This window comes from Lonchura striata, chromosome 4 (assembly GCF_046129695.1).
Source record: "Lonchura striata isolate bLonStr1 chromosome 4, bLonStr1.mat, whole genome shotgun sequence".
Taxonomy (NCBI): Eukaryota; Metazoa; Chordata; class Aves; order Passeriformes; family Estrildidae; genus Lonchura; species Lonchura striata.
The window spans coordinates 67,576,203-67,589,099 of record NC_134606.1 but is presented as its reverse complement, the minus strand read 5'-3'; the positions used below and the strand labels follow the sequence as shown (position 1 = coordinate 67,589,099).

General features: G+C 39.7%; 1 protein-coding gene across 1 annotated transcript; it reads left to right on the top strand.

The window, feature by feature from the left end:
• The first annotated feature begins 331 nt into the window (after positions 1 to 331).
• On the top strand, positions 332 to 12,388 carry PLK4 (polo like kinase 4). Its single transcript, XM_021541609.2, has 16 exons — positions 332 to 414; positions 894 to 989; positions 1,447 to 1,542; positions 1,642 to 1,756; positions 2,611 to 3,643; positions 5,150 to 5,250; positions 6,477 to 6,868; positions 7,295 to 7,399; positions 7,771 to 7,873; positions 8,328 to 8,477; positions 8,842 to 8,972; positions 9,348 to 9,439; positions 9,668 to 9,806; positions 10,656 to 10,796; positions 11,708 to 11,814; positions 12,207 to 12,388. The coding sequence occupies exons 1-16, from the start codon at positions 385 to 387 to the stop codon at positions 12,304 to 12,306; spliced, it is 2,931 nt and encodes a 976-aa protein (XP_021397284.2). The 5' UTR covers positions 332 to 384; the 3' UTR covers positions 12,307 to 12,388.
• The last annotated feature ends 509 nt before the right edge of the window (positions 12,389 to 12,897 follow it).

Below are 12,897 nucleotides of genomic sequence, written 5' to 3'. Positions count from 1 at the left end.
CACGGCCCGGCACGGCCCGGCACGGCCCGGCACGGCCCGGCACGGCCCGGCACGGCCCGGCACGGCCCGGCACGGCCCGGGCTGAGGCGCCACGCGCGCCCCTCACAGCGCACGCGCCCTAACGGCCGTGCCCGGCCCGGCCGCGAGGGCCGCTGCGTGACGCGCTTGCGTCAGACGCAGCCTCGTCCCGGGGCGGGGCGGGGCCGGGGGCTAACGGCGCGACTTTTCAAAATGTCGGCGGGGGGGGCGCGGAGCGGCCGGCCCCGGGCCCGGGAGCGAGCGGCGCTGCGCCGCGGCGGGCGGCCCGGGGCGCCCTGATGGGCAACCGCGCCCCAGGCTCTCGGCACGACCGGTAGCGGGACCCGAGGGAGAACGGCCGGCGCCATGGCGACCTGCATCGGCGAGAGGATAGAGGTGCGGCGCGCAGCCCCGCCCGTCGCGGCCGCGGGCGCGGAGGGGCCGGGCGCGGGCTCGTCCCGCTGCCGGCGGGTGTTGGTGGGAGCGCGATTCCTCCCGCGCCTTCGCCCCGTCCCCACGTGTTCGCGGGGAGCGGCGGCGCCGCGGCCGCTGCCATGGCAGCCGGGGCGGGTGTATCCCGCGTCCCGGGAGCCGCGGCGGGAGAGGCGGCCCGGCCGCGCCGCCCCGGGCAGCGCCAGCGGCACTGCGGTGCCGGCAGCAGGATGCGGCGGGGGTGGCTGTGCGGCCCTGCCGGGCCCCTCCGCCGAGCCCCGGAGAGCTCCGTCCAGGTACCCCCGGGCCGCTTTGGGGTTTGCCCGGATCTCGGGGCTGCGTAGGCTCCCCTCCGCTGGTGGGAGGGTCCGCATCGGGAGAGGCGCTGCGAAGCCTGGCTGACAAAGCCCCAGGCTAACGAGGCTGGTTTGTTCGTTTTGCAGGATTTCAAGGTGGGGAACCTCCTGGGGAAGGGCTCCTTCGCAGGGGTCTACAGAGCAGTATCCCTGAAAACCGGCCTGGAAGTGGCCATCAAAATGGTAAGGCAGCGGGCCAAGGAACTATCTGTTTCCCTGGAGATTGAATGCAAAGTTGTTAGCAGGTTGGGGTTATGCAGTTGGGCACTGGTGTTTGGGTTGAATGTTTGTAAATAACAAACATTAAGATTATAACTAGATCCTGAAAAATGCACCACGACCAAACAGACTTAGTAACTAATATAAATGCTTTTTAGTGTTGACTATATTTAGCCTATCTGCATAGCAAAATGAGATTTATGTTTCTCTGCTTAAGTATTTCAGAAAAAATATTAGTAAGTGTTAGTATTGATAACGTTAACACTTGACTGCTTTCAGTTGTAGTGTTCCTCCAATTATCTATTACACTTGTTCATTAAAAGAGTATGTTAAGTTAAACTATGTGAAAACTTGCTTGTGCTTAAAAATTGTCAGGTAAACATGCACTGAACATCTAAGTTTTGCTGTGATCCATTTACAGATAGACAAAAAAGCCATGCACAAAGTTGGAATGGTACAGAGGGTTCAGAATGAGGTGAAAATACATTGTCAGCTAAAGCATCCATCTATACTCGAGGTAAGAATCGTGAGGTTTGTAGAGAGGGTAGCACATGTGACTTGCTGCATAGTCTACAAAATGGAATTTCATTTTTTCCTTGTTTTTTTTTTTTTCCAGCTTTATAACTATTTTGAAGATAGCAACTACGTGTACTTGATACTTGAGATATGTCACAATGGCGAAATGAGCAGATACATAAAGAACAGAAAGAAACCCTTTTCAGAAGATGAAGGTGAGATTTTTTTGGTCTGTGAAGTCCTCTGCATTAATGTTTAGCTCGCTCAATTAATATTGAATTCTAGAGGAAGAGTGTTTAAAACTTGCCATCACAGTTTCTATACCTTAATGTCTTGTGGTAAGTCATAATCTAGAGATTATTATTGTGCATATATTCACTTGCATTTCTATATACATTTGTTTCTCTTTGTGCTACTTGGAGTATGAAAAGATGGTGATCTTAGAAGGCAGAGACAGAAAGCAGAGCTTGCCTTTGTACTTAAAATTCTGTTGAAATGTGGGTCAAGACTGGTAAGAGGAAAGAACAGGAAAATTGTCAACTTCTGCCTTTACTGCTTCCAGACTCACCTCACTCCTCACCTCTTGCTCAGTTCTTCCAGCTTACCTACTTCTCTATCAGTTTCTAATTTAATTCCATGATACTGCTACAGATAGGCATGTTTTGGGACCCAGGGCAGAGGACTGGATTAATGGGGTATTGCTATATAAAGGCATCATTAGTTTAACTTCTATCTGTTTCCAAAAGCGATGAGCAGCTTAGCTGTAATTCTTAAGAATCTAACTTTCTAAAGTTTGGGCCAATTGAGAATATTTCCAGTCCCGTTTCCTGCGTTACATAAATTTTCATGAACTTAGAACAAAGTTGTGCCATTTTGCTTAAACTAGAAAGCAGAAAGTTAATTTTCTTTAGGTGTCAGACCAGTTTCACTGGTCTGACACCTAAAGAAAAAGGTGCTTCTATTTTTATAAGAATAAATAGAAGCAAGATGAATAGCAGACTTAAAGCTCAGTTATCTTCAGAGCTATGATTTCAAATATAAGATGCAACCTCTGGTTTTGTTTTGACAGCACGACACTTCTTGCACCAGATTATCACGGGTATGCTGTACCTCCATTCCCATGGAATATTGCACCGGGACCTCACCCTCTCCAACATCTTACTCACCAGTAACATGAATGTCAAGATTGCTGATTTTGGGTTGGCGACTCAGCTGAAGATGCCTCATGAGAAGCATTACACCATGTGTGGGACTCCGAATTACATTTCTCCGGAGATAGCCACGAGGAGCCCGCACGGGCTGGAGTCCGACGTGTGGTCTCTGGGCTGCATGTTTTACACTCTTCTCATCGGCAAGCCGCCTTTTGACACGGACACGGTCAGGAACACGCTGAATAAAGTGGTGCTGGCAGACTATGAAATGCCAGCCTTCTTGTCGAGAGAGGCACAGGACCTCATTCACAGGCTACTGCGCAAAAACCCCGCAGATCGCTTGAGTCTTTCCTCGGTCTTGGATCATCCTTTTATGTCCAGGGGTAGCTCTGCACGGAGCAGAGATCTGGGAACCTCAGAAGATTCCATGGACAGTGGAAATGCCACCATCTCTACAACCTTCACAGGCTCTTCCAGCATCAGTACCAGTGGTAGCTTGAAGGAAAAGAAGAAGCTGTTAGTTGGACAGCCACTCCCAAATAAAATTACATTTTTTCCTACAAACAAGAATTCCAGTAATAATTCACTGGGAGAGGGAAGTGGTTCTTTCCAACAGTGGGGAATTCAGGGAAAGGAAATTGGAGTAAATGGCAGGGGAAGAACCACACAGCCTGTTGAGGAGAGGCCACATTCCCGCTACCTCCGAAGAGCCCACTCCTCAGACAGGTCTGGCACATCCCACAGCCAGACTCAAGGCATATCCAACATCATGGATCGATGTCACTCTTTAGAAGTGCTTTCCAAGCCTAAAATAGGACCAAGGGACAACACAGAATACTTTTCACCTGCCAACAGCTATACTGATATAGGAGAAATATTTAAGGAGAAGACTTCTAGTACTTCTGGTTCTTTGGAAGAGCAGATATCGCCACCTGTAAAAGATCAACCACAGTAAGAATCAAATTTTTATTCAGATGAAATTTAGAGCTCCTTTATTGTCTTCTTTCCACTTCAGAAAGTTGATTATTTCTTTCCCCACAGTAATTGTAATAGAGAGCCTTGCTAATTGTTATTTGTAGAAGAGCTGATGAGGGGAGAAGGCATTCAAAGTGCAATTATCAACATTTTTACTTCCTGATCTCTTGAGGTGTTTTTTTCTTATGCTTAGAGAGGATAAAAAAGGAATTTAGTAATGATTAGGCAATAGATTATAAAGATTGTGTACCAGAAGGAAAGTGTCAGTCATAGATAATTATTTGAAATGGAGTCCTCTACTTATTTGTAACTTCTTTGTGAAAATCCTGGCTTCTTTCTATAGACTTTCCATGATCAGAATATCAAAAGAATAATTTTATGGTTTAATATAAGGACTTCCATGTCTTAGTTCCTGCATTTCTCACTACTTTAAGAACTGACATAATTTCCTATGTTTCCTCTTTGCAAATCAGTTCAAGGAAAAGATAAACAAGCACTTTTTCCTATAAAAAATGTAAACAGAGTAAGAAGCTTTCTTGACTGTTCTCAGGTGTTTGACATAAGCAAAGTTCAGTGGGCATGTGCATGCTTTCTAGTTTAAGAAATGTTTGATAAATCAAAAATTTATGCAAATGTTATGGCAATGCTTACTTTTGTTCCCCATGACTTTACAAAGCCATGCTAAATGTAAACATGAGAGAATATTAATGTGAGTATGGGGATTAACTTAATGATTACAACTTTTTTTTATATAATTGATTATAGGAAAGCCTCTTACACCTGTAGTTAGCTTGCACTGCAATCTTAAATGTAAGTCCTAAGACTTGAATTAGATGCTTTATATCCTTTGGTTTGGGGGTGGTTTTGGTGGTGAGCCCTTGCCAATGGTGAAGTAGTCATCATCACTACAACAAAGTGCAGACAGGTTCAGGCTATGGAAATGAAAAATCTCAGGAGCTTAGTGTGAATTTACAACAGATCAGTGACTCTGCAGTAACTGGTTTTGTGTGTATTCTTTATCCTTTAACACATGGATTATGTCACCTGTGTCTACATATATGTGATCATCTAAAAAGCTGTAAAAATCTTTATAATTTCTGGGATTGACTATATTTTATACAAATTCAAATTATTTTGGGTGGTAGGATTGGCATCTTTCAGCTGCATATTTATTATGCTGAGTGAGATGGCTCAAAGGTGTCATGCCATCATTGGATCTCCGCCAAGGCTCTGAATTAAGAGCTAGATGTAAGAACAGCTACTGCTGGCAGCATTATCATAACTTTGCATTCCATTTGAAAACTATTTCATTTTCTTATTCTTTACCCCATGAAAAAGAATCATGTTCTAGAGCTACAAAATGACACTTGCATTTCCTAATTGTTCTAGGTGTTGTGGTTTCTGCAGCTGTAGCATTTTAACTTTTGTTGTGCAATTGTCTTTGATGCAATCTTGATAACATGTGTAACTTTTATTTTCTAGCTCAAATTATCTGTGCCCAGTGAAGCCCCAGGTTGGTTTGTTAGAGCAGAAGTCCCAGGCTGAGACAATGCAGCAGTGGCTTGGAAGTATGCAAACGAATGGTGTGTTACTCATAACTTCTGTATTTTTGCAGTCAATTTAGAGACTTGTAATGGTTTCAGTGGGATTTTCTATTCTTCTTTTATTTCTTTGTACATTGAATTTGATTACACATTTTCCTAAAACAAGCTTGTTATTTTCTAGTACTATTTTACAAAAAAAAAAACAAAACAAAACAAAACCCCAAAACAAAGATGAAACCAGAATTTTAGACCCTGATAGAATTACTCAGTTGTGTAACTATGTCAGAGTAAGTATATGATAAAATATTAGCAGGTGACTTGAAAACCCTGTTAATTTAGTTGTGCAATTACAACTAAATAAGAGAAGATGGGGCCTCAATGAATGAGAAAGATAATAAGGCTGCAGAAGGATGGGTGGAGGAAAGGACAAAGACACAGAAGGGATGGAGGTATTCTTTGTTGTGTATCCTATGACATCATTTGCAAATAAAGTAATTTAATCATAAGAATAAACCATAAATCCATTCTGGCTTTTTTTGGTTTGGTATTACCGGACTCCTTCCCTTCCTCTCTACAGGGAATTGGAATCAGAAAACATATGGTCTGAATAATCCTATTTAATTTTTGATCCTTCTCAATTGTTCAGCCACACAGCAGAAGGAGCACAATAATGATGTGGGTGAGGTGAAAGTTGATCAAGGGCTTAAATATCAAAACTAGAGAAGGAGTTATAGGAAGGTTAAATATAAAACCAGGTGTTTAAAAGAAATAAATACAAGGATTTTGAAAAGAAAACAAGGGATTCAGAGTATGCATTTAACATTTTGAGTATTAAAACCTCTGGTAGATGGTAAAACACTGGTTAGATAAACCGGAACTTTTATGAAATTTGCTGCTAGTGGTTATCTGAATGGTAAATAAGCTGTTTTTCAACAGATTAAACTAATTCTTGTGTAAGAATCTATTTGAAGTCTTAGTATTTTGTTTATAAATTATTCTTAAAAATTATGTGATGTGTGAAAACTAAAGACCATCATAACTGAAATGCAGCAACAGCTTATTTTAAGTAGCACTGGAGTTTTGCTAGCATTGGTGTTGATGGTTCTAAAAATCCTGATGATTTGGACTGAGGATTAAAGAAATCCCATTCTCTTAAATAAGCCTTCTAAGACAATCCCTCAAAAAGTTTTTGAAGCTATACTAGAATTTTTTTCCTTCTGGCTATGACTCTTTGAACCTGCAGTGTCCCTTTGTGATTCTTTCAGATCCTCTGGGACCACCTGCAGACCTGACTGGCAAGAGTAATGCACAGGGAGGTTTTCGGTACCATCTGGATGTGCAGCAGGATGTACCAAGGAATGCATGGAGCACCTTAAAGGATATAAGGAATCACAGTGCATCTGGTGACTGTCCACATTCTTTAAACCAGAGAAACCCAAAGCAATGCATCCCTGGAGTTCTGTGCAAAAACGAGAAAATTCAGCCTGGCCTCTGGCTGAACTCCAAAATGCCATGTGGCCTTTGGTCAACTCCAGAGCAAAGCCAAACTTGTGGCCAAGAACCATCAGCACACCAGAAACCAACACTGCGAAGTGTTGTGTCACCTCTCACTGCTCACAGGCTGAAACCCATCAGGCAAAAAACCAAAAATGCAGTGGTAAGTATCAGTTCTAAAAATGGGAACAATTGAATGCTTAATATGGTGTGACTGTCTCTTAAAACTCACTTGTTAAATGGAAATAAATGTTTTTAGGAAATTTATTCTAGAATAATTTAATTTAAAATCATAGTAGTAAGATGCATCTTAGCTTTTGTATAGAGAATACTTAAAGCATAATAGAGCAGACCTGTCTGTGTTTGTCACTTAAGAAGCTTCAACCTTAGTTAGGTTACAGGCTTATACCCGTCAGTCATCTTGAATTGCTCTGCTTTAAAAAAATAGCACTAATACAAAAATTACTGTAAGAAGCAGTTATCATTTTGAAGTGCATTTATTAAAGCATTTGTGGGGAAAAAAAAGTGTATCTTACCTTTTGCAGAAAGTAAAGGTCTTTTTGTTTAACTTCATATTTAATATATTTAGGTGAGCATTCTAGATACCGGGGAAGTGTGTATGGAGTTTCTGAAAGAACACCGCTCACAGGAACTTGTGAAAGAAGTTCTCAGAATATCTTGTGATGGATATGTGGTGAGTATATTTTTGATTTCTTCACTGTTTTATGAAGTGCTTGGAGTTCATTCAGAGCTGTTTTTTCTTTTTAAGTGATTATTTTTTTTGAAATCCACTGTTTATATATGCAGAGCTGTAAACTCTGCCCCTCCATAATAAAGCCATATAAATATAGGGAACAAGCAATTATTTCAAAGAAAAAATTGAACTTTTGGAATAGGTGAAGTATTGGTGAAAGTGTGCTGCTGTTAAATAATTGCTTAAAGGAATAGAGCTTTCCTGGTAAATCACAGTAATTAATTAAAATGTGAGTTATTTCCATACCTGTTAAAAGTGCAGAGTGTTATAGTAAGTTGCAACTACACACAGTTTTTGTTCCCTTTTTGTAGATTGCAGTTTATCATCCAAATGAAGGAAGAGGATTCCTTCTTGATGACAGACCTCCTCCTCCTCCTGAAGGCATCTGCACATATAATTTTGACAACTTGCCAGGTAACCTGAAATTTACTTAAAAATTACAATGATTAATGTGATATTTTAAGTGAATCTTGCAACTTTATAGCTTTGATCTATTACTTTTCAGATAACTCTGAAGTAGAACTCTTTTCAGAATTAGATTCAAACTACAGTTTAACTGGAAAAATGTTTTGAAATTTCACAAGGAAGCATAACCCACAGGTTTTGATTCTTTTTATATGGAAGCTTTAAGGAGTTGCCCCTTTAGAGTGTAGTGTGCTAAAATCAAAATTCTTGTAATCTTTTCCTCATTCATACCGGGAGCTGTTGGTGGAAATAAGTCAGTTTCTCTAAACATGTCTGTCAAGTACTTAAATACTTCTCACAACTTTCAGCTATCAAATACATAATTTAAATTACTTCTCTTCAAGCTGATGCACAGTGCTTAATCTGATAAATTCTATTTTTTTTTTTTAATTTTCTTTTTTAGAAAAGTACTGGAAAAAATACCAGTATGCAGCTAAGTTTGTGCAGTTGGTGAGAACAAAAACCCCCAAAGTGACCTTTTATACAAGATATGCCAAGTGCATGTTGATGGAAAATTCACCCCCTGCAGATGTTGAAATTTGTTTCTATGATGGTATGTATTCATTTTTGCAGTTATTCAAATAGCTAAATCATTATTTTAGGACTGCACTAAAATATTACCTAACACTAAACAACCACCCCTCCAGTTGGAAGAAAATAGAGCGCTATAAGCAATTTTTTGGACACCCTGCCTTTATTTTAGCACTTGTAGATTAGTTGATTCTTTAATTCCTTACTGATATTTTCTTCAGGAAGTATATGTTGCAGAAGTGTTTTTTGAATTATACTTTGGTTTTATTAATGCGTTCTTTACCTCTACCTTTGCTTACTAAGAGGCATGTCCCTGCTCCAAGCCTTCCACGGTTTCACTGTTATTTTATACAGCTCACACTGAAAGTGTTCACATTTTCTTGCAGGAGCAAAGATCCATAAGACAGCTGGTATAACTCGTGTGATTGAAAAGTCAGGGAAATCCTTCACTTTGAAAGGAGAAAGCAAAGCAGGGTTAAAGAAGGAAATCCAGGCTTATATGGATCATGCAAATGAAGTAAGGTGTTTTACACAGACCTTTTCCAAGCAACTTCCTGAAAATTCAGTTTCCCTTTCACAAATGTATTTCCTGTGTTGCTTTCCACATCTTTCATTACACTATTAAGGAGGGAGGATGGTGTTTTCTGGAAGAGCAAATATCAGAGTAGAGGTAATGGTTACAATCCCTCACAAGCAAGACTGAGGGGAACTAGTGTGTAAAGCAGAGTTGCCTGTCTGGTGAAAGGATTAACACAACAGATGAAGCTGCTTTATACAACTTGAAAAATTGAGTACCGTTGAAATTTCCTTGGGTGGGCTTACTTGCCACACTAAACGTGTATGAAATAGTTATACAATTCAATTTAAAACTTTATTAAACTCCTCATTTCAGGGACATCGTATATGCCTTGCACTGGAATGTGCTGTTTTGGAAGAAGAGAAAAGGAGTGGAAGTGCTCCATTTTTTCCAATAATTGTTGGAAGGTAACATCTTTCAGTTCAAAACACTGGTGTATTTGAATATTTATGTACTTGTTGAATATTTATTGAATATTTATGTATTTGAATTGAAAAACAGTTCTGCAGAAGACTCCTGCCATCAGGTGCTTTTGACAGTCCATGGTAAAACGAAGGAAGATCTATGTCTCCTCACTTGTTTCTTTAATCCCTTTTGGACAGACCTTTTTCCCATTGTTCTTATTATTTTTCCAGAAAACCTGGTAATACTGAATCACCACAGGATGTAGCACCTCCACTGTTGGACAAGACAAACTATTCAAAAGAAGTTGTGTCATTGGATAGAAATCAAGCTGCCAGTTCTACTCCAGTTCAGACTCCAAATTGTGCTCCTGTAAGTGCAGATGGATGTACCATGGAGACCAATCTCCCATATTGCTGTTTTACTTGACTTAATGGAATTAAGTCAATGAAAATTAATTTTAATTAAAATTAGTGTGTATGGACATAGGCTTTTATTAGCCATTTTTCAGCATCCTGACTAGAAATGTTAGCTTTGATTTCAACTAACTTTTGATATCTGGATTTAAGAGCATCTGAAAAATCGGAAAACTCCAAAATGTTACCACAAATGCCTCTTGGGAGCAGAGTTTGAAAATTGCTTACTTGTGCTAGACAGCACAGTCTTTGGTTTGAAAGCTCTAATGTTATATAATGTTATACAGCGGTGCTGTATAACAAATGGTATCACATAGAGTATTGGCATTTGATGATGTTGTTCTGAAATAATCAAGTGTTAGTGTGTATATAAAAAAAGGGTAAGTGAGAATACATGCATAGCCAATAAGGCTTTGTGAGCAATTTCATCTGGTTTGTTTAGAAGGCCCACCAAGCTTTGGTTCCTCATAAAACTTCCTCAGCTGGCTGAATTATACTGGGGTCTTGGCACACTGAGTTTGTATTGTGAACTTTGTTGAATATACATCAATCTACATTTGTAGGATCTGCATCTGGTTGATTGTGTAGTTCGTGTCCCTAGTACAGAGTCTGACCATTTCCACCTGACTGAAGTGAACTGACAACAAAAAGTTGTGTCCCTGTGGGGTTTTTACGCTGTAATGCTGTTAAATGAAGCATAGAGGCTAAATCTGTCTGTATACATGAACAGGTGGCAATTAACCACTACAGCTCATCTGGAGGGTTAATGCCAAGGCTGTTAATTCTGTGCATCTCTGGGTTTTAGGTGGTGCCCTGTGAAAAGCCTACGTTTCTGACTAACACTGTTGAAAAGACCTGCTCCTCTGGTCTTCAAACGGAATGCAGTCCAAATTCAGCCCAACTTGTCAAATCTGTTTTTGTGAAAAACGTTGGTTGGGCTTCTCAGGTGAGAAATTTAATAAAGGAGGCATGTCTGTTCTTTTTCCTACTAATTTGAGATATGTATTTTTGAGTCATTAACTTTAAACTTGATTTGTGAGGAATCATTCGATTGTGCACTACAGCTTAAGTCTAAAATTTGTATGAAGAGATACAAATTTTATCTAAGATACTTTTAAATAAGTATCTTAGATAAAAACCATGGGAACTTTGTAAGTAGAAGAAACCAAAATAATAGTTCATTACCTCAGTTACCACAGTTTTCCTGTGGCAGCTATTGCCAATTTCAGCATCCTTTGCCATTTAAATTTGACTCTGGTAAAAAACTGAAACTGTTTAACTTCTCTGTTCACTAATGCAAAGGTGTCATGACAAAGTTTTTAATAGCTACATACCAGATTTGCACAAGATAAATGTGTCTTCCTCTACAGCAGGAAAAGCTGTTTCCTTGCAAAGCCATCTTCCTCTCTGCTTTTCTGTTGGATAAGCTTTAGGTTTAAAATATTGTTCTTGGCTATCCAGATAAAGTAAGCTTCCTGTCCTAAAAGAAAAAGTTCTCTTGATATAAGTATGAAGTTTAAATTGTGTATGGCTATGAACTCTCACAAATGGACCTCTTTTTAGAGTTTGGCCCTTCATAAGATTTCTTTAGGAGTGGTTAAGCTAAAGGTAATTCTTTATATATCTGATATTGACAAGGTTAACTAAAGCCAAGCATCTGAAACCTGAGGAAGTCAGCATGAGACTGCTTCCTCCAAAGTAATATCCATGCAATCTTTGTCTTTAAAAGACTGACCAAAATACCAAAGTCCCTTCAGCAATTTTGAAAAAGCTTTCAGCTTCCATTATTAGAAAAGTTCTAGGTTTGTAATTTTGTATTTTTATATGCTCAAACCACAATGTAACTTCTCTCATCAGCTGACCAGTGGAGCAGTATGGGTTCAGTTCAATGATGGATCCCAGCTGGTAGCCCAAGCAGGTGTCTCTTCCATCACTTACACTTCTCCAGATGGCCACACAACCAGGTGAGTCTGTTCCTGCCATAAAAATATCCAGGTAACTCAGTACAAGGCTGTTGTACATCAGGTAACTTCACAGCTGCTACTGACTTCAGTTTGTAAATTTTAAACCTTAGCATTGCCATCATTTCACAGTGGGTTAGCTTATGTCAGCTTATTAAATAAAGAGAGGCACCCATAGCCAAATGATAACAAAGAAATATTCATGTGTTATCTGGATAATGAATTACTAAAACAAGCTGGTAGTGCATCTACTTGGTCTCCAGAGTACAGCCACTATTCATGTGTAGTATTCAAAACAGGGAGGTTGAGGAAAGTAGTGTTTTGAAATAACTATATTGTCATTAAATGAAATTATTTAAGCATCTCAATTTTTCTATGCTGCTTTACCACTCTAGGTATGGAGAAGATGATAAGCTGCCAGAATACATCAAAGAGAAGCTTCACTGTCTGTCTTCTATTCTCGTAATGTTTACCAATCCAGCTGGTCCTCACTGATTAAAGAAAACCGGGTGTCATGGCACAAGAGCTTAATAAACTCACTCACTGACTTCCCAGTAAAGTGACTGATCTTACTCAGCTTACACAGAGATTCTTCCAAAATCTGGTAAAAAGTTAGGAAGGGGAGGGTTACTCTCTTTTATGTGTAGCAACTTGTGTGTGAAGTATCATAAAAAACATACTTTTCATTAAAGTGATGGATAAACTTGCTAAAGCAAAACTTTGAGGAACTTAGTTCTTGACTGTGTTAAGTCTTTGGAAATAATCTGAATCTGCTGTATTTTTTTTTCTTACTCCACTGCTTACTCAGTGCCAACAATCAAGGAAAATGCATCTGTGCTGTTCAAGTATTTGTATTTGTAAATAACTTATATTTTTATGTCTTACAAGTAATATATGTAAATATGTATATGTTTTATAAGTCTGTTTTTATTTTTTGTAGCAGCAGCTTAAAACTTCCCTGCACAAGCATGTTATACAAAAAAAAAAATAAATGCAGTGGTAATTGTCTGGATCTATTTATTTGTTTTATGGTCAAGTAATGGCTAAAGGAGAAGAGTTAGTAACTTCAGGTGGTTTTACCTTGTT